At 38.3% G+C, this 27,770-nt stretch overlaps 1 protein-coding gene and 1 long non-coding RNA gene across 7 annotated transcripts in view; one reads left to right on the forward strand and one right to left on the reverse strand.

Annotated features, from left to right (window-relative positions):
- Positions 1-213: 213 nt before the first annotated feature.
- Positions 214-27,770, reverse strand: part of GALNT18 (polypeptide N-acetylgalactosaminyltransferase 18) — a 228,942-nt gene continuing 201,385 nt past the window's right edge. For all 3 annotated transcript variants that reach the window (XM_027736816.2, XM_027736824.2, XM_027736806.2), the window contains 2 exons: positions 18,624-18,788; positions 214-701 (listed from right to left, as the gene is read on the reverse strand). In XM_027736816.2, coding sequence (XP_027592617.1) covers positions 555-701; positions 18,624-18,788 — 312 coding nt within the window. In that variant the 3' untranslated portion in view covers positions 214-554. The remainder of the gene's footprint in view (positions 702-18,623; positions 18,789-27,770) is intronic.
- LOC113996167 lies at positions 4,524-21,724 on the forward strand. Of its 4 annotated transcripts, XR_005563945.1 has the most exons (6): positions 4,524-8,814; positions 8,890-8,996; positions 10,054-10,229; positions 11,910-12,006; positions 13,937-14,187; positions 20,017-20,039. It is a non-coding gene; the product is annotated as an uncharacterized LOC113996167 (long non-coding RNA). The 4 variants fall into 4 exon arrangements; XR_005563942.1 differs by having other exon boundaries at positions 4,524-8,996; XR_005563943.1 differs by lacking the exons at positions 13,937-14,187; positions 20,017-20,039 and adding an exon at positions 21,328-21,724 and having other exon boundaries at positions 4,524-8,996.

A 27,770-nucleotide genomic window follows, 5' to 3' on the forward strand; every position in this document is an offset into this window, starting at 1 on the left:
CACACTAGTAGATACAGTGGCCTAGACAGATCTCCAGGGAGGGAGAATGGAGAAAATCCTCCCTCCTTGTAGCTACTAGTGTGCAGGTAGGACTTTTTATCACAAGTCTGTAGAATACTGTTGCTCTGCAACAACTTGTGGAAATCAGGCTTGGGTTAATGAAAACAATGAAACCAGCACCTAACTTCCAAATGATTTCCATGGAGACAGCTAGACAGGAATAGTGTTTGGACTTTTTTATTCAATAAAAGTTTGAGTTATAAATATTCTCCATTTGTTTCCTATTTACAGTTGTAAAATATTTTAGGGTAGCCTACCCGTCACCTGTCATTCAACGTCTCTATAAATGCCGTGAAAACATCATCGTGAAATAAAAATGTATTATTTTCAACCCACAAACCCAATTCCCACACACTCACCAAATAAAATCAAAGAGACAAAAAAGAGGAGAGGAGGAACTGGGGGGATGGGGAGCAAGAGGAATACAGTACAGCAGGTGACAATGCAATATTTGCTACACAGTAGCAAAAGAAATGGGTACAAAATTTAGTCTGCTATGATGACAAGCTTCTCAGGACATTTGTTATAGACCAGCGCTGTCCAGTGCATTTCTGAAGGACCAGTTGAAATCCAAATTCATTTTCATTGTTTTCCTGCAATTCCAGGCAGCGCTTGGATTTTCGGTTCTGGATAGGGCCTCCCTTTAAGGATGGGGGGAAAAAAAAAGAAGTGTTTGGATTAAACATTGTGAACTTATTGCATTGCTACTCCATGTGCTAATATAAATTATAGAACATCCCAGTGTCCATCTACGAAAGTCCACTGCTACTGCTTCAGTCAGAAACAAGGTAAGCACTAGGTTGGATTTGGAATGAAGGTTCTTTTGTCACAGGCTGGTTTAATCTCTGATGCAGTTTGGAATAGCCTCAATTGCCTGGTTTCCATTTCAGCAAATGGGATTTCTGGAATTGAGCTGTGTTTCTAGCCATGCATTTTAACCACGAGCCAAAGCTTTTCTGTTTGCTTCAGTTCCCTGACTTTGTGGCTCTGCTGCACTTCTGAACACCAAAAAAAAGGCAAACAAGGCCAAGGGTGTCCTGTATAAAGGACAAAATGCAAAAAACTGTTTACTGTTTGAATACTGAAATGTCTTTTATAATCTTATGTTGCTAATCCTCAGTATTGAGTCTGTTCAATTCTCAGCTTAATACTGCAATATTAAAGCCCAGCCTTCACTGCTGAGTTGCATGAAGTCTTAAATCACTGGGGCTATCAGCAGTTAACTACAGACCTCAATTACAATTAAATTGCCATGCAGGTGACATAAATTACATTTTCCCTCCCTTTAAATCCATTTTTAGTTGGTTCTCTCATCCTCTCCCCTGTCTAATAAAGGTAATAGATAACTTGTAAGCATTATTATCTTGGAAGTTTCTTCCAAGATACACAGAGTAAAGTAATTGTACAGAAGTCTGAAAGTGGCTTTCCCTAGAGTGTCTTGAACCTGTGTAGTCAAGAATTACTGGCTTAATCTGCAAATCAAAGAATGGAGCGTTTGTCAGTACAGATTAGTGCATTTGAGAAGTGTACATGGAAAGAGAAGCTGCATTTAAATTACTTATTTGTACAACGGAAAAAAGATAGTTGCTATAAAAAACCCCGGCCCCATACAAAAAAACACCACCTCATAGTTTTCTCCAAGTCTGCGTTATAGCTTGCATTATAAAGTCATAACTGGGAAAGATTTCTGTTATAATCACAAGTCTCTTGGAATAAATATATTGGCTGTGTGCTGTTTTAGAGCTGCTTCTTCCTCAAACAAGGGCCGCTCGTGCCATTCAGTACAGGTTCTACTTCATCCAGAAAGGAGACTGAAGGTCTCCTCCTATCCTACCAGTAATGCTTAGTAAGTGCTTTCTCCAACAAGTGGCTTCTAAAATAATTTTTTGGGCCTGGCTAATGCAATACAGAATCAGTTTTGAAAGCTCCACATTTTAAATATAGCTTTGGGAAAGTGAGGCCCTTTCTAGAATAATCCACAAAAATTCAAGACATGAGGCTCCTGTAAATCCTCATGGTAGGCCTATGTGCAGTCTTGATACAATTTTCACTGATTACTTTACTAGACAGACAGGCATACAGAGGTATTTTAGTATACCTCCATAACAAAATGCTGAGTGAACTGTATTTTCCTACCGCTGTATAACCATTATTGACATTTGTATTAATAACAGTAGTTAAGTTTGGGTGCCTGGTGGGAGCATAAACTCTAAGCTATCCAAAAGCAATAAAACTGCAAGACATGCAAGAAACTAGGATGAAAAATTAGTCAAAGCTTTATTATGTGCTATTTGTTCTCTTATCCTAGACATGCACCCTACACCCCCCTCCTCAGCCCCCCAACCTCCCTGGTTAATTTGGCCTTCTAAAATTCATTGTACTGAGATTGATTTTTCCCCCCTCCAGCCCCCCCCATTAATGAGATCTGAACTAGGTTCTTCACATATAAAACTCTAAGGTAATAGATATTTTTCTCATTGCAAAAATCAACAGTTGTTCTGTTTTCTTCTAGCAAAACATAATGTTTCTGTCTTTACTGAAAGCTGTTGAGTATAGTTTTTTCACCGCACAGACTCAGTGTTGCATGGCACCCAGGGTCAGCTATCTGAGTTTAAACTGGGAATTGGGAATTACAGTTTACAAGTGTTTCTGCCAAAACCCAAACCCAAGATTAACTTCCTCGTGTTTTCAGCTGATGCTGGAGGTGCTTGTGTTGCTGTTGGTTATGTTAACTAGTTTCGAGTCTTTCATTTATGACTTGTCCCTCATCCCGGTTTCAGTTCTGAGACATCCTCAGCTCAGATCTTGCACTGGAAGCTGAAGAAAGTTGTCCCACTTTTTGTCCTGTCAGAACACTAACCCATTATGGGACACTAGTTCAGGTCTATTACTTGGCTGACTTTTGAACTTGGGATGTGAATCTGTGTATGGTACTTTTAGGCTTTGCCTGTCATTTCTAACTTACTAGCGAAAGAGGAGGAATGGATTTAATTCTCTCCATGTTTGTAAAGCATGACAGCTAAAACACGTTATGTTTCCCTGGTACAACTCTTCTCACAACTCTGTGAAAAGAACTCTGTGGTGTCCACTTGGAGAACAGTTTTTATGCTTATGAACAGGAACGAACTGGGATGCTCAAGTCTAACTTCAGCAGCTGGGCTGGAACAAACACCTCATTTCTTGGCTGCACTTTGTGAATCCCGTTCTGTGGTGCCTATTTTTTCTCCCCAAGGACAGTACATGGGGTCTAGGTCACTTACAACTCTGTTAGGTAGAGGAAGGTGCAGCACTAAGGCATAAATACTGCCATGCTGAGTGGGAATTTTCCTGCCTAATTCCCATTTGTTTCAGTGGTGAAGGGTTCTTTCACTTGAATGGGCCCAAATGCCTTGCGGATTTGGGGTTAGAGGAAGGAGGAGGTCACAGAAGAGACAGTGTTTTTCCTTTTTTCTAAATCTTGTAGAGCAGACTGAGGTGTTTACACTCAATGTATTCATGTGAAACACTTTAATACAGGCAGCTACATAAACAAAGTGTAAACCCCTCCTAAGGAAAACCAAAACAAGCAAGCAACCAAAAAACCATGCAAAAAGCTCTCTTACACCTCTTCTCTTTTTCTGATGTGTCCTCCTGTGAAATCTGCCTTCTATTTAACAGAAACAAGTGACTCAGAAGATAAAAAACCAAGGAAGCTCTTTTTGATGTGGAAAGCACTCTGCAGCGGCTACTGAAAAATCACCCTGCTGAGTACCTTGGAGCTGCAGAATGGAATGTAAAACAGACACCAAAGTTAAGTAGCAGCTAATATGTGGGAATTGAGTGTTGTACAGAGCACAGATGCTTTTAGCAGAGCGTTGGTTTTTTTTTCCCACTAAAGACAAATGTAAAGACTCAAGCCCTGTTAGAAACAGAACAGCTTAGCTCCTAAGAGATGTGAGGCCTGTGCCATGGCTTCATCCCTTGGAAAAGATGCAGTCTACACAGCTTTGATTCCTTTCAGTAGGCATATAAATGAAAGAATTGCTCTGAGGTACAGGCAGTAAAGTTTGTATAGTATTCACTTAAAATTTCCTGTCGTTAGTCTACTTAACTGTGTTCAGGTCCCCTTCATATGCCTCATGCAAGCCTGGGACAGTGGTATTGGTCTGTTACCTCTGGATTGATGACAGCACACCTAGCACATGTCACAAGGCCTGACTTAGTGAGCTGTGCAAGGATTAAAGTGCATGAACTGAATAATTCCAGTGAGAAAAGAGAGCAGGCAGGACAGGCATCAAAAAACTAATGCTGCATTTGCTCCTCTGAACGGCTTGGCCTCCAAATTACAGTATTCCTAAAGAGTTTCTGCAGCCTGTCAGCATCATTAGCATTTGGAACCCTAAAGGCAAATGCAGACAAAGTTCAAAGTTGTCCTTTAAGTTTTTTTTTGTTTGTTTTGTTTTTGTTTTTTTTTTTTTTTTTTTTTAAATAATCATTTAGCAGAACTTATATAAAACTCTCATAGTCAGGTTTACCGTGTGTTTGGCAAAATGGTTTATTGTATTACTACACTTCAGGCCAAGTGAAAGGTGAGTTGCCTAACTGGTTTCTTTTCCCCATTCTGGGTAAGACCTCTACTTTCCAATTTAAAGGCAAAAAATTGATAGCCTGGGGTAATGCCTTTAATCATGAGACATGAAATGTAATTCTGTAGTCTGAAAAAAGTTCAAGAGGAATTCTGCCCAGTTGAACAGAGTTAGGATTAAGATTATTGATGATGAGAGGCAGCTCAATGGCAGTAGATGTCTCAAGAGGATAAATAAATATCCAGGTCAACTGTTTTCTAAAAAATAGACCGAATATGTCAGCACTAACAAATTTGACTGAAAACTTGCTTCGATTTTCTTTGCAAAGATCATCAGTTTCTATGAGAAGCACAAATGCTCTCAGCTCTTGCTGGTGGCCTCAGACACATAGAAAACTGATTGAGTGCTTCATAACTGTACTTTTAATGTTAACACTATCACAAATCACACATCCTGTTACACAGAGTGGAAGACAATACTTCTGACTTCCTTTAGAGTTATTGTACTTTCTGCATATCTACTGTATGTATGAGCTTTCCAATCTTTCACTGGAATTTATTCAATAATACAGCATTTAAGGATGCACTTGCAAACCCTTGCAGTAACAGGACGGTCCAACGTGCCTGGTAGACAATCCCATGGGATTCTGTCCTACGTAAAACTTGCTTTTAGAAAGAGCAGCGTGTAGCAAGTATATCCTCACCTATTCTAAGTTAGAGCTAATAAGCTGTGCAAAGTAATTTGACAGTTTTTGCTGAACTGTTCCATGGGTTTTGTTTTATTGGGGTTTGTTTGGTTTATTGGCTTATTCCTGTATTTGTTCTCTAGGGTGGTAAAGTGGGAGGGGTCCTCTCTGGAATATTGGTCCTTGCAGAACCAGGCTTAGTTGAAGGATCTCATATGGTTTCTCTGGTATCTAGATCATCTCCTCTACAGAGGGCTACACATGGGACAGAACACTGGTACAGCTTTCTTTCTAAATGCCAGGAATAAATACAACTTTTCTGTAAATAAATGCATACAGGGTATACACCCCATGTAACCTGGAACTTCTGCCCCTCCACACTATTGCTGCTGCACACCTGGAGTTTCATACCATGTTACACTGCTCGGATAAACTCCCTTCAAAACAAACCATGTTCTGAATTAATGAAAAAAGATGCATTAAGAAATGTCTGTAAACATATACGAAGCCAAAAATATCTGAACAGCTTATGTGTTTACTTGCAAAAAAATCTCACCATATGGTTACTGATCCTTTGTGCAGAATGACAGGCCTTTTAATCAGGTGACATTTACTGGTTGCAGTGTAAACTGTTGTTTTATTTCTGGCTGTATTTAATAGAAATTTCCCATTATATTTACTCTCTAATTTTCTTCAGTAAGAATTCTCTTCAGGAAGAACCAAGTAGTTTGCTGTTTTCTGTTACTCTGAAGTTAGATTGCCAAAGTTGTGTTTTGATGTATGAACTAAAAAACACTTGGCAAGAAAATAACAGAGATGCTACTTTACATAGTTTAGGTATTTTAAAGGAAGGATTTGAATGTGGCTATGTGGCACCATTAAAGCTGAAAAAAGAATTCTCAAAATAGACCTGACTTGGTCAATTTAGTCATTGTTTTACTTGGCACATCTGCTAGATGTAATCTGTGATATTCCAGTCATTTAGGTAGGTGTGATGGGGCCTGTGAGCTGCAAGTTGTTGTTCTGGGATTCCAAATTTCCCAGAGAAAGCAACACAGGAAGGGAAAACAGGGAGTTGGGCTTGTTGCTTTAGACTGAACCAGAGCCTCATAAGCATGACAGTTAAGAAAGGGTTTGTTCACTTGTAAAACTGAGGGATGTTGAATGAATGTATCACTGAAAATCAGACTGATAGCTATTTTTCATGTTACTTTAAAGCATGTGCTTTTCCTAACAGAGTTTAAACCTATTTTTTGCTCATCACATTAAAGCTCGTGTTATTCTACCTAAAAGAGGAAAAAAAAGTGCTTTTACCAGCTTGCCTAACCATGGATGATATTTCGGGAAAAGGTCTTAAAAGGTTAATGAGTGTATCCAGTCTCATATCACATATACTATATAGATCATTGCATTCACTAGTCTATTAATTTTGTATTTGGACCTCAATCAGTGACCTCAAATATTTACATGTTCGCTCTGCCTTTGAGGTAGAAAGTCTAATCTTCACTGTTGCTCTGATACATTTGAATAGAAGAATTATGGTGAGGTATATGAGACATAGATAATCTCCACTCTAAACAGAACACTTGATCTTCCCATGCATTTCTCTGGAATATTGGGGTAAATTTTCAGTGACTGTTACTGCACCAAACTTAATCCTAAAGAAAATTGCTTGAATTTTACAAGGCATTTTTTCCTCTGTGTGATCAATTCTGTACAGACGTTGATGCAGCGAGGAACTGTTCATAGGAAAAAGGGAATAATTCATCCCATACAGTAATTAATGTATCTTCAGTATTGCCAATTGTTTGGAAATACTGGATGATGTTACTGGGTTTAGAATTCCTACTTTATAGTTGTAAAAAGGATATAGGTATATATAATATAGAGGTAACTTCTCAATTCTAAAGCGGTATGATTAAACTTCACAACTCTGTCAAACGGGTTTGCTGTAAGTAAAACAGACTCTATAGCATACCCCTTGTTGTTCAAACCCTTCATCAATTAATTTAACTATTTAAATTGAAATATTTCTCAGTAAACTACATTGTTAACTGTTGCTCTTCTTCAAAGGCACTTACTTCCTAATATATTTGATGACTGCTGTGAAAATAAGGTGCATTTAACTGCTACCATGTGTATGAAGTATTATATAGAGCAGGGTGATATATTCAAAAGGTGTTGTCTGTCAGCTATTTAGATCCCTATTTACAGGTAGATAGGCCTACCAGACACACTTAAAATGTGAATTTCTTTCTTCAATACTAACCAAAACTAATTGCTATGTATAATGTAAACTTAAGTGGTGTGATAATAGGGATCAACCAAACCATTTTTTAAGGAAAAAGTTATTTTACTCGGAATCTGTTGTCAAGCCACCCAAGCCTTGGTCTTAGAGCCACTTGCTCGTAACCAATGCATAAATACTATGAAACATCCTCTGACAGTGGAATTAGACACATCATTCAACAGTTAAACTGTGATGCAGACATTAAACTGTTGTGTCTCATTCCATTACCAAGATGTCTGAGTGTTCAGGTTTTAGATAATCATAAATGCTGGATTTTTATATTGCTGCAACAATTTTTTTTATTCTGCAGCTGTGACAAATCAAATGATGCAGCCTCATCTGTATGTCCAGACTGGGTTTTAGAAGCTAGTGGTTTGTGCAATCATTTTCTGTTTTGTTTAATCTAGATTGGCTACATGGATGTAGAAGAGCCCAGGTTCTGAGCACAGCCCTTTAAAGGTGTAATAGTTAAATTTTTAGGATGTAAAGAATACTTTAATTTTCAGAATTAAAGTATTAAAACAAAGGCAACTAAACCTGGCAAAAGGAAATGCAGTTTCATACAGAGAATGTAACTGCAATAGAAAAAAACTTACATACAGCATTAAAATCAGAAATGGAATGCATGGATTTATAACTATCACTAATATCCCTCCACATATATATAAAATTTTATCACAGATTTATAACAGAATGTGAATAACAAGATTAAGAAAATAATACCTTGAAAAGAAATAAATTCAAGCCTTCACTGAAATACCAAGAAACTCTTCAGGATATGATAGCTGAAAATGCATTTTTCCTTCATAAAATGGGGATAAAACTAAGAAAATGGAAGGAAGTTTTATAGTAGAATACATTAGCCAGACTAGAAAGATCGTTAGACATTTTTCAGAAACTAAACATGAATTTTTATTTTATCAGCAGTGGCCAGGAAATTTTCCTGACATACTAGAAAAACATCTGCAGAAACAAATATTTTAGGTATACAATATGATTTTTAAAATTACTTGTTGAACCCTGTTCCCAGGGATGTGAGTGTGGGTGTGGTACAGTGGGAAGCAGATTAAAAAGAGAATCCTTTATCCATACATAGCCCTCATAATTATGGCTAAATGCAGGATTTACAGCTGAACATATTGTTTGGTTTTGTTTTGGCAGCAAATCCAGATGATGGTGTATTATGTTGATCTTCTGATAGCTAGGATTACCTAGTAAGTCCTTTGCAGAAATGCAAAAACTGGCTTTCTGTTGTGCAGTTGATAATGACAGGGCTTTTCTGACCACAGCTGCTGTCCCGAGCAACCAGCGAACTGGACGAGCCATTTAGAAAACAATTACACGCCTTTTTGAGAACTAACACTCATAAAAGAGTGAGCTCCAGCAATGCATGTGGGTGAGAGATGATTCACAGATTGATATTTCTGGTTTGTTTTTTTTTCCTTGCTACTAGATGGGATGCTGTTCCCAAGTGTCTCTCCTGCATCCTCCTTTGCCTGCTGTCCTGCCTGGTAGCATTCAGAGAACTGTAAATGCAGAAACCTCTATACTAAGTAGTCACTGACTACTTAGTGCTCCAACTTTGAAGCTCTAAAGTTCTAAATTTAAATTTAAGATATGTTTCTAAACTATATAAGGTCACTACAATAAGAACTGCTACATTTTGTACCTCTGGTACTAGCAGGAGTGTTGGATATCAGTAAATCCTGTGTTCCTAAACGTTTCTGGAGTCTTGAGTGAGACCTGGCCTATAGAAAAGTATCCAAAGTTATTGCTTTTTTTCTGCAGAATAATTTTGGTCTAACTAAAAATACAAATTTTTTTCTTATATAGTTTATTTTCATAGATTGTGCCATGCAGTAGCTGCCTGCATAATGAAACAATATTTTGATACAACTAGGAAAAAGATGGGAGTGCTGGAGACATTGGCTTTATTTGCATATTTTAAAAATACATTTTGTGAAAAGCTCAGAAAAGTTACCTTTTTCTCTTTCATTCTGAGATTACATATAAATGACTTCTGCAAACAACTCAGGCTTGGTTTATCTGTCTTGATCTAGGCTTGCTTCAAGATGTCTAAAGTGGAAGATGGAGAAAGGCAACAAAGATACTTTGAAGTGTGATGGAATATTCAGATGGTGGGGAGTTACAAACTATACAAACACGAAATAGAAACAGGACTTGGCTTAGGATGTGAATGAAAATTAGTGGGACCTGACTTTAGTGATCAAACGTATGAATACCAGTGAGAAACTGTCAAACAAACTTTCTCATGAAAAAAGGATTGTTAGTTTAGAAATTTGCAAAATTGCTGTGATTTATTAGGATATAGGAAACCTATATCCTAATATAGGTTGAGTTCATTGTCACAGGCATCAGTGTTCAGTGACTGACTAGATGTTTTTGATGGGCTGAGTTAATTTTAAGAGCGCTGATAAAACAACTCTTTGTAGGCCTGCTGAGATGATCATTCAGACAAATCAATTCTCAATCTTCTCAAAAAGAGCACATCAGGGGTCAAAAAAGTAATCCTCCTTCTGGACCTACAGTGAACTGCTGGCTCAGAAGAGAGCTCATTTCTGTGAAACAGCAAGCACTGACCACTGCCTGAGGCAGTCTTCTAGATGAGGTAATTAATCCAGTTAATTAATTTCTGATCTGTAATGCAGCAAATTGTGTATTCCTAGGTTTTGCCTCTTTGTTTGGTTTTGAAGTAATCATCATTTTGGTATATAGAATCACAAAATTGTTTAGGGTGAAAAAAGACCTTTTAGACTATCGAGTCCAACTGTTAATTCAGCACTGCCAAGTCCACAACCAAACCATGTCCCCAAATGGCACATCTACACATCTTTTAAATACCTCCAGGGACAGTGACTCTACCACTTCTGTGGGCAGCCTGTTTCAGTGCTTGATAACCCTTTTAGTGAAGAAATTTTTCCTGATAGCCAATCTAAACCTCCTCTGGCACAACTTGAGGCCATTTCCTCTCATCCTGTCACTGAGAAAAGAGACCAATACCCACCTTGCTACAACCTCCTTTCAGGTAGAGTGATAAAGGTGTCCCCTCAGCCTCCTTTCCTCCAGAATAAACCCCCCCCAGCTCCCTCAGCTGTCCCTCAACAGACTTGTGCTCCAGACCCTTCACCAGCCCCGTTGTCCTCTGGAGATGCTGCAGCACCTCAATGTCTTGCTGGTAGTGAGGGGCATAAAACTATACACATTGACATCATACACCTGAAGCTCATGCCCAAGAGCACCTTACTGCTTTATGGAGGAAAATATTGTTCTAACGTAGCATATATAGAAAACTGATGTAAAGAAGACAGCTTCCCATTGTTATTTACCAACCTAGCATAGGTGATGCCTAGTTATTCATCTTCAGCCAGACAAAGAAGAAACTCCTTTCAGCAAAATCAGGAAATGTAAGATTTTTATATTTTCCCACAGATATAATAACAGATTCCCAAAGATTTTTGAGTTTTAGATGAGAGCAATGCCTATTTGTTTGTGAGACATAACTCCTTTGGAAAACAAAAATACTGAATGACAATTTTATTTCTTTTGCGTGTGTGTGTTGTATTCAATTAATCCAGGTTTTCTAACATGAATGCTCAATATGAAGGAGGCTTAGCTCATTTTAACCCAGAAACCAAACTACTTCCATTGTCATTATATGCTTATGATTAAACCAGTCTCTAGAGACCAAGAAATAAATTGAGTGCCAAGTCAAGAAAATTAGGAAACGAATCTGCACTAGTATTTCAATTGATCTGCATATTCTAACATGGGAATTTAGGTTGGGCTCTTTGGGACTCTGATCACAGCATCTAGATAATGAAAATGGCTTTTCCCTAGTAACCACAAAAAAGCTGATTATCACTGATATTGGAAAAGGAATGTCCTTGCTGCTGCAGTACAAACCTCTCACAGTTTATTCAGACAATAATGGAAATCATGTATTTTTCTGTCTGTTATACCAAGAGTCATTGCTGTTGGGTTCAGGATACCAGACAATGGCCTGGTCATTTCACTGAATAACAAACCCTCTTTTCTTGCCATAGACATCATTGTTTCATCCTTATTTATTTGACTTTCAAGGGAACATTTTTCTCATCTTTGCATCTTGGACTGCAGGGGGTTATTTGGTAGCCAAACCTTACGTACATAGATACTGGTTTTGTCTCCATTGGAATTAAAGATGCAACCTTTACTGACTTGGTCAGGACAGAGTTTTGTTTTCATCTGGGAAGTTACAAATAATAAAAGATGTATGCGAAAGGCAAAAATCCTTCCATCCATCTCACAGCTGAGGAATGCAGAACCCAAGAAGTGATTGGTGCAGTAACGCAAAGAGGGGACCGGGAACAGAGCTCAGATCTCCCAAAACTCAGCTGCTTCATTTGGTAAGTGCTGGTTATCAGAAAAATTGTAGGAAATAATCTGGATTTGGCCATTCTTTTACAAGCCTGATGTTAGAATGCCATGCAGTACCTCTTCAGCAGCAGCTGTCATTGTGATTTTTAGATGGAGCCTATCTGGACATCTGAAATTAGGAAAAATCATGCAGAACTAGAACAAATAATTTCTTTGTAAAATAAATGTGGCATTTAAAAATTATATGCTAAAATATGCAAATAGGGTATCTGTTTTGAAGGAAAAACATGGGTATGTGTTAACTTCCTTCTAAATTAATTCAGCACAAGTGTCTTTGGATTTTAAATGTAGTCCTCAGGAGAGTAAATACTGCATAATGTGATATGCTAGAAAAGACTTGAAATGCACCCACTAAAAGCTCATTTTATTGCTGTATTCACACACAAACTTTCTAGCTGGCAAGTTCTACACCTAATTTTCAAAGATTAAAACTTGCTACTAGAAAATTACTCCAAACAGAAGACTAAACTGCTACAATGGAATTTTGATCACCACTAGCTACAGCAATAATTGCCAAGCAAATTTAACATTGGTTGTTAAAACACGATACTATATAGTAATATTTGTATTTCTTATTTTTTGTACATGTTTTTTGCTTATACATTTTCATATTTAAGTGGAAGTCAAGTATTCAAAATGGAGAAAGACAGAATGCTTTCAGATTTTTGTACTTCTCAACAATTCCATTCTACTTAAATGGGACTAAAGAGTTTGCAGGCTTATAGTAAGACAAGGTTCAAGGAGAATAAAAAAAAAAATCTTTAACATACCTGTTTCTTTAAATTCATATTGTCATATTAAAATACAACAAGAATATTAAGTTGCACATGAATTAGGGACAAATTAAGAGCAAAATGAAAATTAAAACATTAACTATTAATTTTTCATGTCTAAGCAGAACAATGGTTCAAATTCCTTTTCCTTCAGCTGTAACACACTGTGTGGTTATCCAGTTAGTTAAAATATAAGGTACAGGCAAGCTAGGGTAACATTTGATCGAAAATGGGCAAAGAATATCTAAATATAGAAGAAAGTGCTGCTGTACCCATACACCACCATTTCACTGGGGCTCCTGGGGCTTGTGGATATATTCTTTTGGGTCTGAAGTTTAAAACTTCACACTTGGCAACACTGATTATTTAAAAATCAGATAGCCTCACTAAAAGTACAGGGTTTAACCTAGTCTGTTGGTTTATTTAATTGAATAATTAGGTTCTATTTTCCTTTGTATTTCTCCTGCAGGATCAAAGTCTGTATTTCTTTTAACAGGATCACAACCCCTTTCTGTTCTGAGCTGCCAAGCAAACAGCACTGCCTAATTATATAGCTGTATAGCAGTACAGCATGTCTTATACCACAAATACATATTGAGAGTATTTGGACCCTTTGGGATTAGAAATACAGCATAAATCCAAATTCTTGAAAAATTAATGATGCTGTTTTTCTATCCTGTGGCTCTCGTAATGGAAGAATCTGATGAAGTTGATGGGGACCACTGTTCCCTTAGACACACACAGCTCTACTGAAATGAATCCCTCTGGTACACTGATGTCCTTGGCTAATGTATGGGCTGAAAACTAGAGTGGACATTAGAAGGAATTGGGCTCTGCATCTGCACTGTGTGCTCAGCAAGGGGGCATATGAAATTGGTAAATTGGTACACAGACTCTCTCCTTGCTTCATAGGCCACCAGTTTAATCCTGCCATGCAGCCTGCATCCTGCATTCCTGTGCTTTTCTGGGATGTGGTTGTGGGTAATGGTGCTAGCTAGCAGTAGTATTGCATTATCTATTATCTAATATCTATTTAAATGAGATCTAAATCATCATACTGATCTGTGGAATACTGTAACAACTCAGTAGTTAATTTGCTTGTCTGTCTTCCCTTTTCTTTCCAAAGCAATTCCTACTATGATATTTAGGAAACGATACCACAGCTGTCAGCAACAAATTTTGTTTGCAGTTTCTCAGGATAGCACAAACCGCCCCCTCCAAACATTTCTGAACTGGAAGATCTCCTGTGGAAACCTGCAGCACTGACTATAATCACAATTCCCCACAACATGCAAAGCTGTGTTATCAGTGGGTATGGGAAGAGGACAGAGCTGAGAAGTAGGCCCTGCACATCCTCTCCCTCCCATGAAGGCTGTGGTGAGTGTCTGTCCCCACAGATGCATTTTTCCCACCTTTCTATGGCAACCACACTGGAAGGTGAATTACTTTATGCCGTAGCAAAAGGAATTCAACATGGAGCAGCCTTAAAAGGATTAGTCTCAGGGTTTTAGGTCAGCCTTGTGTTCTCTCTTACACCTCTTTTTACACAGAGCCCTCACCTATCAAGTTTCTCACGACAGCAAATAGTGACAGCATAGGTAGTCTGATTAGCATAAGGGAGTCACAACCCTATCCAACTAAGTAGAAACATGAAGATACTTCAAGTTAATGAGTAGTTACAGAAAAACCCTCCTTTTGTCTTTCTTATGCCTCTGGAGGACTCCTGACATGATGTAAGTGTACTTTCTCGCTGACCTGCTGCCACCCAGGTGAGGTATGTAGAGATGAATTTCACTTGTAAGGCAAACGTCTGACCTGCCATCAGCAATAAACCTGAGAAATCAGACTGGAGACTTCTTAAAACCCCAAGCCAATCCACTCCACTCCAGAAAAACTGATTGCAGCGTTTAGAATGTGCTATTTCTTTAGCGCATGAACAAACTTAATCATCAGAGAGTCAGTTCAGAAGAGCATGGTTCTGGCCATAAGCAGCTTCTACTGAAAGATGTCCTGCGGTGTGCTGGCCTACATCCTACATCTTGTGGCCCCTTCTCTGTCACCACACAGACCATGTAACACAGTCACTGCAGCAGTGCCAGCAGCTTTACTGAGCAGTGACTGTCATACCCGAGTGCTGCTGACCTGACACTCGGTTCCAGCCCTCAGTTCCTCAGGGAGCACGGTGCTGCTGCCAGCACGCTGTGTCTGCACCTGCTCCTTGACGAAAAGAACTCACAGGGTGTGAGCAGGATTAATTGTTTACTACTAAATAATGCACAGCTGAGGTTAGTTTTTGCTTTCCTTGTGGTTCATGATGCCAGAGAAGCTTCCTTGCTTAAAGTAATATTTTGGTAAAATTCTGGTCGTTTTACTACTACGTAATTCTTGTCTCTATCCTCTCTGCCTTGGCTTATTTCTGATCACTTACCATTTTTTTGATATAAGGTCTAATTTTGTTCTGATTAAATGAAAAAGCGGTGAGACAGACTGAACTAAGTGAACTCTCAAACACCTAGGAGACTTACCAGCACAGAAGTATTTCCAAAATAAACATTTCCCTAAGAGAAGACTTGACAAACAGCCTGAACAATAGGATTCTTGAACCCTACCCAGTTGATGTAAATCTTTTCAGGGCTAATTTACATAATTTGACATAATTACAGTTATAAAGACTTGAAGAAGCTTTGGAAGAAAGAATGTCACTGAAGCCTACATTTTATTGGGTCTTATTGCATTTGGCAGCCATACAAAACTGTGGAGCACGGAAATGTGCTCAGATAGATCCTGATTATACAAACACATAATACGAGCTTTGAATGCTCAATGCAAGTTTGCCCTGTGCAGAAAGATGCCAGAGGTATTTTCCCTCCAGTTGACTGTCCACCAAACCACCATTTTGTCCACAAGGTAGCAGTGGACATCTGGCTGCCTGACTCCAGCTGCCTGCAACTGAAGGTAGCCAGGGAATTTAAAATTTTAAAACAAACGTAAAAGATAAATTTTTAAAAAAATAAATCAAGTTTTATATATATATATATATATATTTAATATATATAATATATATACATACACATATTTATATGTATGTGTATACACACATGCTTCTAATCATTCGAAGATGCAAATTAATAATTAAATAATACTGAACTAGATCTATGGAGGCAAGGAGTCTCCTAGCTCAGGATGACTCCATATTCTACTTTTGTCATACAGAATTCGCTCATCATTACACTTCAACAGGGCAAAGGAGGAGGAAAATGTTATCTGAAGAATACTTTTTTCAAAAATCTGTGCAGTCTTCTACCAACCACATCCATGCCCTACCACAGACTATTGTGGTGCCTCTCAGGTTATAGTGTGATACAGTGAGACTGTTTCCTCCTTCAAATTAATTCAACATAAATGGAATGCAGGAAAAAATACTGATTTTTGTGCTGGTCAGGGAAGTCTAGGTCAATGGGTTTATCCTCCTTTAGGTGGTCAGTTTGTTTTCCCATTCCCTTTCTGTGACAATTCACCACTTGCACTGCTGTATTTATCTGTAGCATCAGACAGTCTTGTTGAATGGCTCAAGAAAAGTCCAAGCACACTCACAACCAAAGGAAGGTGCTATAGAAAGCTACAACCAAAATCTACATTTTAATTAATAGTTCACAAATTTCAAGACTACATAAGCATCCTGCTTACTTGCAGGAGTTCTGCTCACTGCACAATATGGAAAAGAACCACCAGAGCTTTAAAAAAGTAATAAAAAAAGACTCTTTTCAGAGAGACAGCTTCCAGCATATTCACATAAACACATCTTTTCACCAGACTAAATGGGAGCATTTCAAAGGGAGTTGATCAGTTGATCTTGGCAAGCCTTGATTACATTCATTAGCTTTCTTGTAGCTTACAGAACATACCCAGGGCTGTGTATCCGGCTGTATGTTGAGCAATAATGACATTTCAATTGCATTGGGTATTAACTAAATCCTTTTTGAACAGAAAGCTTTTAATTATTTCATTTGTCTCTTTAATTTATCCTAAAGAAACAACTAATTAGCTTTCACTTCTCCTGGGCAGAAGTTCCTTTGTAGAAGGAACATAGAGTCCATAGAGTCTAGTTTAACAGCACTGCAACTTCATTGAGAGACTGTGTTTGGAATGTGGAATCAAAACAAACTTAATGCAGTTAAATACCATTTTTGAAGCTTTTAATGGCTAAATTATCAAGGCATTCTACTGCTGCCCCTCAAATGAGACCTAAGATAATCAGATCTAAGATAGTAGCAGTATCCTGGAGTAGAAACCATTAAATATCACCAAAGGGTTGGGGTGATACAGAGCAATCACTGAATAGGTGAACAATACTAAAATGTTACTGAAATACTCTTTAAAGAAATATGTTAATTATACTTTTTAGAAATTATAAAAAAGTCAAGTGCAGAGATGAATACAGTGAGGTCCTCCTTGTGGCAAGACTAGTGTTAAAATTTGTTAGAAGGCATAATTAAAACTTTGCCCTTGAGGGGGACTGAAAGCAAAAGCTGGGATGTCTCTCCAGTTTAGGGATTTAAGGTCTACTGCTTGAGAGTTACTGTTGAAAGACAAATATCTGGATTACTTTCAAGTAAAAAGACAAATTATGTTAATAGTATACTTTGGTGATTAGTGTCCAGATGCTCTCTGCACCAAGACTGATGTTAAACTGTATTAACAAGGTCCTAAAATATGCAGATAATGGCTGTTACAGAAAAATGAACTAATGAGTTGACAGAAAAGATATCTGCAAACTCACATGGATGTTACAGAAAAAAATAAATGCAGGAATAAAATTACTTCAGTGATAAGCTTCAGCCTGTGGGCTGGAGTACACAAATAGATTTGTAGACTCAAAACTGCAGAGGAGCAACTGTGAGACCAGGCAAACTCACACTTGGGATGACATTTTCCCCAGAAGCTGTCATGCACTTGTTTTAGAAAGTAGTGTAATTTCATTTATTGATCCAAAACAACCACCCTGTCAGTACCTGACATGGTAATCTTCCATGGTCTTAAACTTACCTTAGGAAAATCTCATCTTCCTTTGAAAGACCAAATTTGACTATCTTTAGCTTTCAGCCACTGGAACCTGTTTTGCCCTCAGGATAACCTGTGTCCCTCTGTGGAAACACTGATATGCTGTGAGTGACCTTGCCACTTCCTCTTAGCTAAACCAGTGATCTCCATAAGCACTACATTGCAGAGCATGTTTTTCAGCCCCAGACCTTTTATGGCTTCCTTATAGTTCTTCTGCATGTTCCTAAATAAGTTAAGAGGTGTGGACACCAGGCTTGGGCTAGGTATCCTATCAGGATTCTCATCACTGCAAACTCACTTCTCAGCCTTTACTTGCACCTCTTTCTTTATCTGTCTCACACTCCCACACACACATACACAAAAACATTAGCCTTTTTAAGAAAGGAACTGCAAAAGTAGCTCATTATGAGGCTGTTATCACTAATGATCCGCTACTGCCTTTTCTGAGTTGCTACTTCTAAACAAGCAAAAAGATTTCTGTTCCTTGTTCCTGGTTTTTTGGGATTTTTTTTTGGATTGAGATAATTCCATAACAGTAAACAAATTATTTATGGTGAACTTAGAAAATATAATACAAGTTTTGTACCCTCCTTTGGTAGCTGACATTGGGAGCAAATCTAAACAGCTTCCTGGCTCTGTGCAAAGAAAGCAAGGATAAATCTCTTTCTGTTCTGTTAGTGAACAGATTACTCACACTTCAGATAAAGAAACAGCTTTTAAACTTTCCGAAATGTCTGCTGAGTAAGAATTACCTGAGTAAATTGCCAGTAAAGCTTCATTCTCTTGGCTTTGGCATAATTGCATTCGATGAGCCTGGGCCTGCTGTTCACATCCACCAGGCATCTGTTGTCATCATCGTCGATAGTGGGACTCAGAACACCCACGTGGAGCTGCTGACTGCTTGTGTAATAAACATTCTGCAACAGGAAGCACAAACAAGATTTGTGGCCTCTACACAGAAGCAGCACTTTTACCCAAAAGCCAATGGCAAAGATAAATATGCTGAATAGCAGTAGGCTGACCCCATAGTGGCTTTTTAATGATTTTCTTTCATGCAGGAAGCAAAACAACGTTTTAAAAGTTGTTCTAAATTAGCAATTAACTGTTCATTGTTATCAACAAGTAAATGCTGGTTAAGTATTTAAGAAGAAATATGCAAACACAACTGATTGTTATCTCATCCTGTCCCTTTTTATTGCTGTTTCCTGCGGTTGCGAACTTGGGTCTTCAAAGAGCAAGAGATATACCCTCATATGAGTGGCCTCATAGGCTTCAGTGATTACACTTAGGACCAAAGGCATGAAATTATTATATTATACAAATTCTTTCTACTCTGTTTGACTACAAAGATATATGGGAGGTTTCTCTAGAAGAAAGAAAAAAAAGGGGAAGGAAGGTGAGCTTGCTAGATGGAGATGATATGTCCTCTTGAAGATTAACAGGTCACATACAAGCCCAGGAACATAACACAGGACTATTCCATGATTCCCTGTTTGCTATTCACAAATAGAATTAATTTTGCTAAAATCAGACCTTTTTCTTGGAAGAACAATGAGAAAGATGAAATGGAAACATCATGCTTCAGGTGTCTTTGATAACTCAGTGGTATCAACAGATGAGAGTGGACAGAAGCACCAAATTAATGCCTCTGTCATAACATTAATGTCTTTGTCTATAACAAAAGGGAAGCTGGAAATTATGCTGTGTGTATTTGGGAATCTTTTTTGTTCCCAGAAGCTGCTGATACTACCTGCTGCTATGTGTTCATTGTTGATGTTGTAACTTGTTTTATATGTGTGTGTTCCTATGTGTGTGAAAACTTTGATAAAATAGGAGCGAAAGAAGAAAAACAGAACAAACCAGGTCTGAGGAGATATGCAGGAGCCTCATGTAAAAAAAAAAAAAAATAAATATTTGAATGCTGAAAGCAGTCAATGCAGGGGTTAAATATAATGAAAACAAATGGTGGTGTTTCTGGGCAAGACTAAATCCCCTATTCACCCTCCTGTAACACTGCCAGGGCAGATCTGCAGCAGATGTAAACTGACAGAGTTGTATAAAAGTTAATGAAGGTGCCATTAATGGTTTAGACCAATCCAAGGTTTTGCCCCCCTTAATGAAGTTTTGGTTTTTTTCACCCCACAGAAATGATAACAAGTCTGAGCTGGTTGAAGTGAGGTGAGTCTAGGTTTTAAGAGGCTGAACAGAGAAAAGTTGAATAGTTCAGTCATGCCTTACAGGAGAAGAGCAGGGTAATAAAAGGACCTAGCAGAGCACATTTCCAGATTGTTGGTTGTGAGGGATTGAAGTAAACTGTAAGACTAACAAGGAAACAACAAGACTAACTGGAAAGACTAACAAGGTCACACCCCAACAAACTCCATGCACAGGTCAGGTTATTAACATTCCTGCAAACAAAACTGATGCCTTAGAAGAGCAATAAACATTTAGAAAGCACTTTCTAGACAGACCAACAGCAACTACTTTAGACACATTTATGATCTATTCAGATGTGCTTTTATTTTTAGAGAGACTGAGGTAGTCATATAGCAAGATGATCTTCAAAAGGGATTGCTAGGAAACACTAACTCTACAGATGAACACGTTGTTGCAGCTCGTTTATCTCTTACCTGGAATTACTACTAGAAAACACAGAGAGAAATTGTCATTTATTTTCATTTTTAGCTAATAGGAAGGAATTTGTTATTTCAGCACATTGTCACCACAGAAAACACAGTAGAAGAAAATAAGGGAAGTTTTCATTTTTTTTCTAAATGATACGCATCAGTCACTGGAAACAAATCAGCAGGCTTGGCTGTAACTCTAAGAAGTGCATGCTATAGCTCAAGGTTGCTCGTGCAAAAGGAGTGTGCCTGCAAACCCTCGGGGCTGAGCTGTTTTTATTAGCTCAGTCCCCTCAGCCTTTCACAGAAGCCTGAAGGCTGCAGGTAATCACAGTAAAGCTCCACCAGCATTTTTTTTTTTTTTTATGTCAAAGCAGCGATGGTTCAGTCTGAGCATCTTTCTGGGCAGAAGCAGAATGATGGCTCTGGCTGGGGGAATTACTCAGTTCAGTTTGTTGGCAAAACTGTACAGAAGTAGAAGAATCAAATGCAATTATGCCTAATAGATTTAATTAGCAGGTTCCTCCTTATTTTCAGAGAACTCAGCCTATCTGCTAATATCACTTCATTTTTCATTGTGGACCAGTTAGAAAAAGAGGTGTGAAATCTTGAATGCTCACCTAGTATTGAGAAAGGCACTCTGCAGCTCATAGGTGGTATGTAAAAATAGGGTCAAACTGGAACAGACTGTGGTAGGGTGGCAGTCTGTCCAATAAGACTCGATTTTAAGATGTTGCTTTGCTTATCCAATAACATGGATAATATTGAATTATTCTCTATATTATTATAAACATTTTAGTATTTTATAGAATGATATCTTATTTCATTTCAGAATTCAAAACACTGGACAACCTTGCAATGTTGGTAACTTGACTGCTATGTTTTTCTAATGGATGAATCACATCAAAAGCACATACACTCTACAAATTCAACTGGAGCGGCATAATAGCAAGCAGCAAGGTACTGTTTTGTGTTGCACTTGGCCAGAAAACTTCTCTTGAAAGCTACAGACAATCCATGGCTCGTTTCACCCACCCTGAGAATGAAACAGACCCTGCACTGAGAGTACATAATACTATGTTAGGATGAAGAAGGACACCCATTTGGTAAAACAGAATTAACTATTGACACTACTGAGTAACATTCTTCTAGTTTGAAACCTAAAGCTATTAAACATGAAACCATGGTAAAGTCTCCCTGTAAAAAATTTCATATATTAAAAATATTTTAATTGCTTTCATGCTATATCTTCCTGTTTCTTTCTTTATTTTTTTTTTGTGGCTTGTTTGTTTGTTTAAAGATGGTACACAAATCACTTGTTTGGAGTGGGCTGTAGGAGATTTAACCACCTGAGTTAAGTGAACTGAATTACCATCTCATAACTTACGTGCCAGGTATGCACATTATGACTTTTTATTGAGCATATTTTAAATTGACCTTTAGGTAAAATATGATCGTGCTTTAACATCTCACATGTAGCCCTATAAAGACCAGTTTGCACTCGTGATTTAAATAAGTTGTTTAATAGATTAATGGTCACAGCAGTACTTCTTCAAGAGTATGCTTTTAACAAGCATCAACAAGCACACTAGCTGTTTTGCAGTCCACTTCAGCACAAAATGGACAGCTGAGGCACTTTTGTTTAAAACACTTCAAAAGATACTGGCAAAATGCATTTTACCAGCACATTTGTTCCTACTGTATTAGACTATCACCATCAACTAACACAACAGGATAGAAATTCTGCAGTAATTCCGGAAAGTGTTTTTTAACAACCAGTCCAGTTCTGCCTTGGAAGTCCAAATGACTGAATACTGAATCTGAACTAGTAAGTCGCTAGGGTAACTCTGAAAATTTTACTCAGAACTTGGACCTTTAGCTTCTGCTACAGCAGCAAATGTCACAGCAGTTCTTGTTCAAGGGACTAGAGATTCGACAGACAAAAATTTATTTAGTTCTACTGCAGTCAAGGCACTTGCTGGATGCTGACTTAGAGCATTCTTTCAAAGTTCCTTTGCACTTTGGGGATGCTGCCTTAGCAAAACAAGCACACGTTTTCTCATCACCATCATACACATGCTCCCTGAGGAGCTACTGAATTTCCACAGAAAGAATCTTGCTTGGATATTGGTACCAAAGCACACGGTAACAACTCCCTTATTCTGTAACAAAATAAGCCTCCTTACATTTCATTAGTCTGTCCTAGCCCACAGCACTTTACCATCTGTTTTTTTCCACCGTAACAGCATTGATGTACAACTATGTCTCCTGGGCATGTGGAAGGGAGCACCTTTGTTCAGGAAATCAGTTAGGTTTGACAAAAGGCACTTACCTTCTCAAAAAGTGAAGCTACAAGGATTCAGCATTAATGTCAGTGAGAAACTGTTAAAGCATGGGCAGAATTTGTGATCCGCAAAGTGTCAGAGTCAACGTGGGCCCTGAGCCTTCAGCGCTGCCACATCTCCTTCATCTGCACTCCCACCAGGAGCTTTTCAAGGCTGGGGGAGTGCCATCCTCGCACTGACCCACTGGCTCTGGAGGTTGCCACGTGCTGCCCGCTTACCCTGCCCTCCCTGCAGGTCCAGCCACATTCAGTGACCTCAGGAAGCTTCCTCTGGAAGACTGAGGCTCACAGCACATTAAAGTGATGGAAAAGAAATCGTTCAAAACCAAACAGTGTGTTATTAATCAAAAGATTTGCAGCAAGCAAATGATCAAATGAACAAAAGCTTCCTCCCTGTCTCAGAAGAGAAGCATTTTGGTTGTCTTCAAAGCATGACATGGGTCTCTGCCACAAGGCTTCTGTTTCAGTCTCTCTTCTGTTCTCAAAGACCAGCCTCATAATGAATCTCTTTATAACTAATCTTCCTCCAGACTGTGGGGATTTTTGTAAATTGCTTCATAGTTGTTTTTTTTTTTATATATCTGCTGAGAAACTTGGACTACAAATTGCCTTATGCCTGTAAACCAGCATCTTCCAACTAAAGGACCAATTATTATGCAGCTTTCTGGAATTTATTTCCCTAGAAGTGTCCTATCTAAGGCCATTGCTTCACTTCTGTTTGCTCCACCTAATTATCTCTCTAACAATTCACATTAAGGCAAAATACAAGACAAGCAAACTGAGATTAGTATCACACAATTACAACTAATAAATGAGTCTCAAAATCTTCATAAGGTGAAAGCATGAGGTCAAGTCAAGGCATACTTTTAATTTTTTAAAAACATTTTTTTTCTTTTTTTTAAGAACAACATTTATTTGTCCTAAAAAGACAGCTAAAACATGAAAACACAAATGAGTGCTAGGGAGCCTCATAATGACTAGGAACCATGAGAGAAAATATGGTGTTTGAAATGTTCTCCCCAGCTACATTTCAGGTGAACTACTCGGCTGAATGTTACTTTTTTTTTTCTATTTAGTATTCTAAGCTTAACTTTTTCTGAAAATTTGCTTGAATATCAGGAAAACTTTAAATATTGCAATGAAAAAAAAAGCTGTGTGTCAGTACTGCTACTCAGACCAACTCTGGAATAAAGGAGAAGCAGCTTCACCCTTTATTTGCCATTGGACCATGCCATAATGTCTTAGTTTTGATTTGGCTTCCCACCAAGTCCCCAAGACCCAGCAAAAAACATCCGGCAAAGAGCGAGAGAGAAAAAAACTATGAAAACTTAATACAGCAGAACTATATTAAAAAATATATATATTTATGTATAGTACAATTATATACAGTTAAAACTATGTATATATTAAGAAGCCCTAACAATGCCAAAGGGGAAAGGGAAAGGGAAAAACGGGACAAAAAAGAAAACTAAAACAAATTTGCACAATCGAAACCCGGGAACAATCAATTAAAAAAAAAACTAGTAAAATGAGATCTCAATACTTCCCTTTGAGAAAGTAGGATCTCATCAGATACCACCAGCACCCTCCACCTCCCACATGGCAAACAACGAACCTGACCAGGCCTCAGCTCCCAGATGAGCGAGACCAACCACAGGGATCTGCTGCCTCCCAACCTCGCCAGAAGAGAGAAGAGGCAGAGCCTTCTCTCTCTTTCTTATTTATACCTCTGGTTACGTAAAGGGATAGAGTGGAATACTTCCTTGGTTTCCAGGAAGAAAGACCTAAGACTCAAAACCATTACACACACCCTTGCTCATTTTTTGGGACTGCTGGGTCTCCCCCTTCCTCCTAATGCAGTGTCATGTAGCAAACCAGCATGGAAGAGAAAAAGGAGAGTTTATGCCTGGAGTCATAGTCTCCTCTAAATCTCAGTTGTTACACTCAGAACAAAGGGTCCTTTTGCCCTTCTATTCCACCTATCTTCTCTGAGACAAATTCTGCTTTCAGCTGTAATCTTGAAATATCACTTGCACAGCCATCTCACTGCCAAAGAGTTCATCCTCTGCTCAGCTTATGCTCCCTGGGAAAAACACTGCACAGCACACACACATGCCAGAGGCATGGAGTGAATGTAACACTGAGCAGAGCTGTGCAGGAATGCTCAGAACGGGAAAATAGGAGCTTGTGGTTTATAAAAGGTTAGAGCTGAGATAATGCATATGGATTCTAGCATATGCATGTAGCAAAGACTTCGTTGCTTATGTTAGAGATCATCTGACAAGCTTTGGCTGCCTTTGTTTTACACAGGGGGGATGATGCCACGCACAATTCACAAAATCCCCTTTAGAACCTCAGCTCATCCATGCCGACAGTGAGGCCCAGCTTAGCCAGATGGAGAAGACCAAAAAAATGGGATAGACCTCACTGGTATGGATCATCCAGTTAGTCAGGGCCTGGAAAACTGCTGTCCTTTCTAAAAATTACCAACTTGACTGCCATGGCAGGTCTCCTGGAGGGCGGGAATGATAAAAATTTTGGTGCATTACTCACATCTTATGTGCTGTGTTGTAGTGGTTGATCAGTACAGAACACACCCTAAATCTGCCATGAGAGCAATGAAAGCCCAGGTAATTCAGCCAACTTTTTTGGTCAGTGAAAATATAAAACCTGCACAAACCCCCCCGATGCTGTAGAATACACAGGAAGGTAGATGAGCTCTGCTAACATGGACACAAATGCACAACTTTGGCCTCTCAATGATTTGATGTAGCATTTCTATTCAAGACAAGTTTGCCCTAAAAGGTCAAATTGTGATTCCTGTTGCAATTAACACCGAAATTCCACTGACTTTAAGTGCAATGAGATTTTTGGCTCCAAGTTTATTATTAAACTTTGAAAAGCCACCAGACTTGATAAAGACTTCAGAGCTGAAGTGGGTTGCCAGTTGCAGTAAATTATTCATAGGAGCTGGTTTATCATGTAGCAAAAAGTTACACTAAGATGTTCAACTTAACACAAGATGATTATCTGAAGGATAAATTGCCAACTCCCCACTGGAAGTTTAAAGCAATACATACCAATTTTCAGGCTGAAAGCCATTTGTAATCCTTATGGCAATGTTCCCAGATGAAATCATGCTAGAGACTGGTACATGACTCTGCATTTATAATGAGCAAACTTAATGCTCACCACCAGCAGTATTTATTTGCTACCCTGCTTTCGGCATAATAACTACAAGGGATAAGAAGCTTGATTCACCACTACTTTATTCCATCTCTGAACCATATTTTTCTCCAAATGAATCCATGAAGTCATTTATTTTCAGGAGTAGTGTATTAACACGTTAGGTCCAAAGTCTCACAGCAGATTCATACTGACTACAGCTCCAGCTAGAGAGCAGTCTAGTGGATTCCAGTAAATACAGAATTAGCTAACACTGCCATTTATGTTGTCCCTGACTTTTATTCTGGCATTTCTTGTTACATAAACACATCTGAAAGAAAGAACTTTCCAACCCTGATAAGAATCCAAGTTCGTTTGAACAACACAAACACATACATCACCAAGATAAAAATCAGGTGTTTTCCCATTTACTATTCATGTAGGAAGCGACAGAAGAGGGATGCTGTCCTGTAGCCACAGCAACAGCATCTCTATGTCTGGTGCTGCCCTAAAACACCTACTGCTGAGGAAGTAAATGTGTAAGAACACAGGCTGAGAATTACAGAAAGTTACCCCTAAACCATAGGTCAACCCTTAGAAGATTCATGTTATTAATCTGAGGCAGGTTTTCAGCTTGATGATACAACCTTAAAACCATTATAATGATATTTTATCCGTGTTGAGAATCTATTCACTATGAAACTTGTCTGACAAACAGCTAGTATACCAAGTGTAGCACCATAATTTAGACTTTAATTGTAAAGTGTGTAAAAAAGACTCAGTATTTCGCTTCAGTGTTCAGAATTGTATCTCCTGAATTAAGGCAGCAGTATACTGATTATCTGACCTACTTGCTCTTCTTCATGCCCATGCACTAATTAAGACCTGAACTCTGTGCAACAATATTTGATAGTAGTAAAACCAAGGTGCTCAAAACTTTAAATAATACAGTGTGGTACTATAAACACAGGCTTAAAGACACAAAAACGTTAACATTTTAATAGAAAATAGACAGGTACTAAATGCCAGACCTTTTAATTTAAATTCTTGAACCTATATTGCAGTGGAATACCTAATTCTGGTGCTGCCTACTTTGGTATTCTGCTTTGGTTTTATTTAAAACAAACAAACAAAAATCCTATTACTTAAGCTCCACTTTTTAAATCAAATAGAACTGTCAATCATTGGTTTTATATATGCTTTCAGTATTTACTGCCATAGTTCTCCTTATGCTGGTAACTACAGAAATAAGAAGAGCTGGATAAATCAAAATTTTACTTGATTTACTTCCTAAAGCTTGTCTTGCTTTTGCTCTTATCTCTGCACAAGATCCCTACAACTCTTCAACAGGAAAAAAATAAAAGGCAGTAAAAAAATCAGAACCATTCTGGCATAGACAACTGTGTCCTGTTTTTTTAAAAGCATGTTGTCTTATGGCTCCTGTGACTTGGTGTTATGTGCATGTTCCTTGATCCACCCCCACCAATCCCTCTTTACCTACTGTTCACAGTTTTCCTTGTGGATTCCTACAGAATCTCATGTCTTTCTTATCCTGTTTTCTTCTCCTTCAACACACACTCACCAGGAAGCAAACAGCCTTTGTTCCCATATGCTGGTGCACTGGTCCATCCTTTACACCAGAGTTGATTCCTTCTGGCCAAATTAAAATCTGAACTATTTCACTGCCATCTGTGTATAAGCACTTGGTAGTTCAGCATCAATAACTTTAAAAGCAGATCTTTTTACCGTTTCATAACTAGACTCAA

This window comes from Pipra filicauda, unplaced genomic scaffold, assembly GCF_003945595.2.
Source record: "Pipra filicauda isolate LSUMZ 115617 unplaced genomic scaffold, ASM394559v2 scaffold26_size5592650_pilon, whole genome shotgun sequence".
Taxonomy (NCBI): Eukaryota; Metazoa; Chordata; class Aves; order Passeriformes; family Pipridae; genus Pipra; species Pipra filicauda.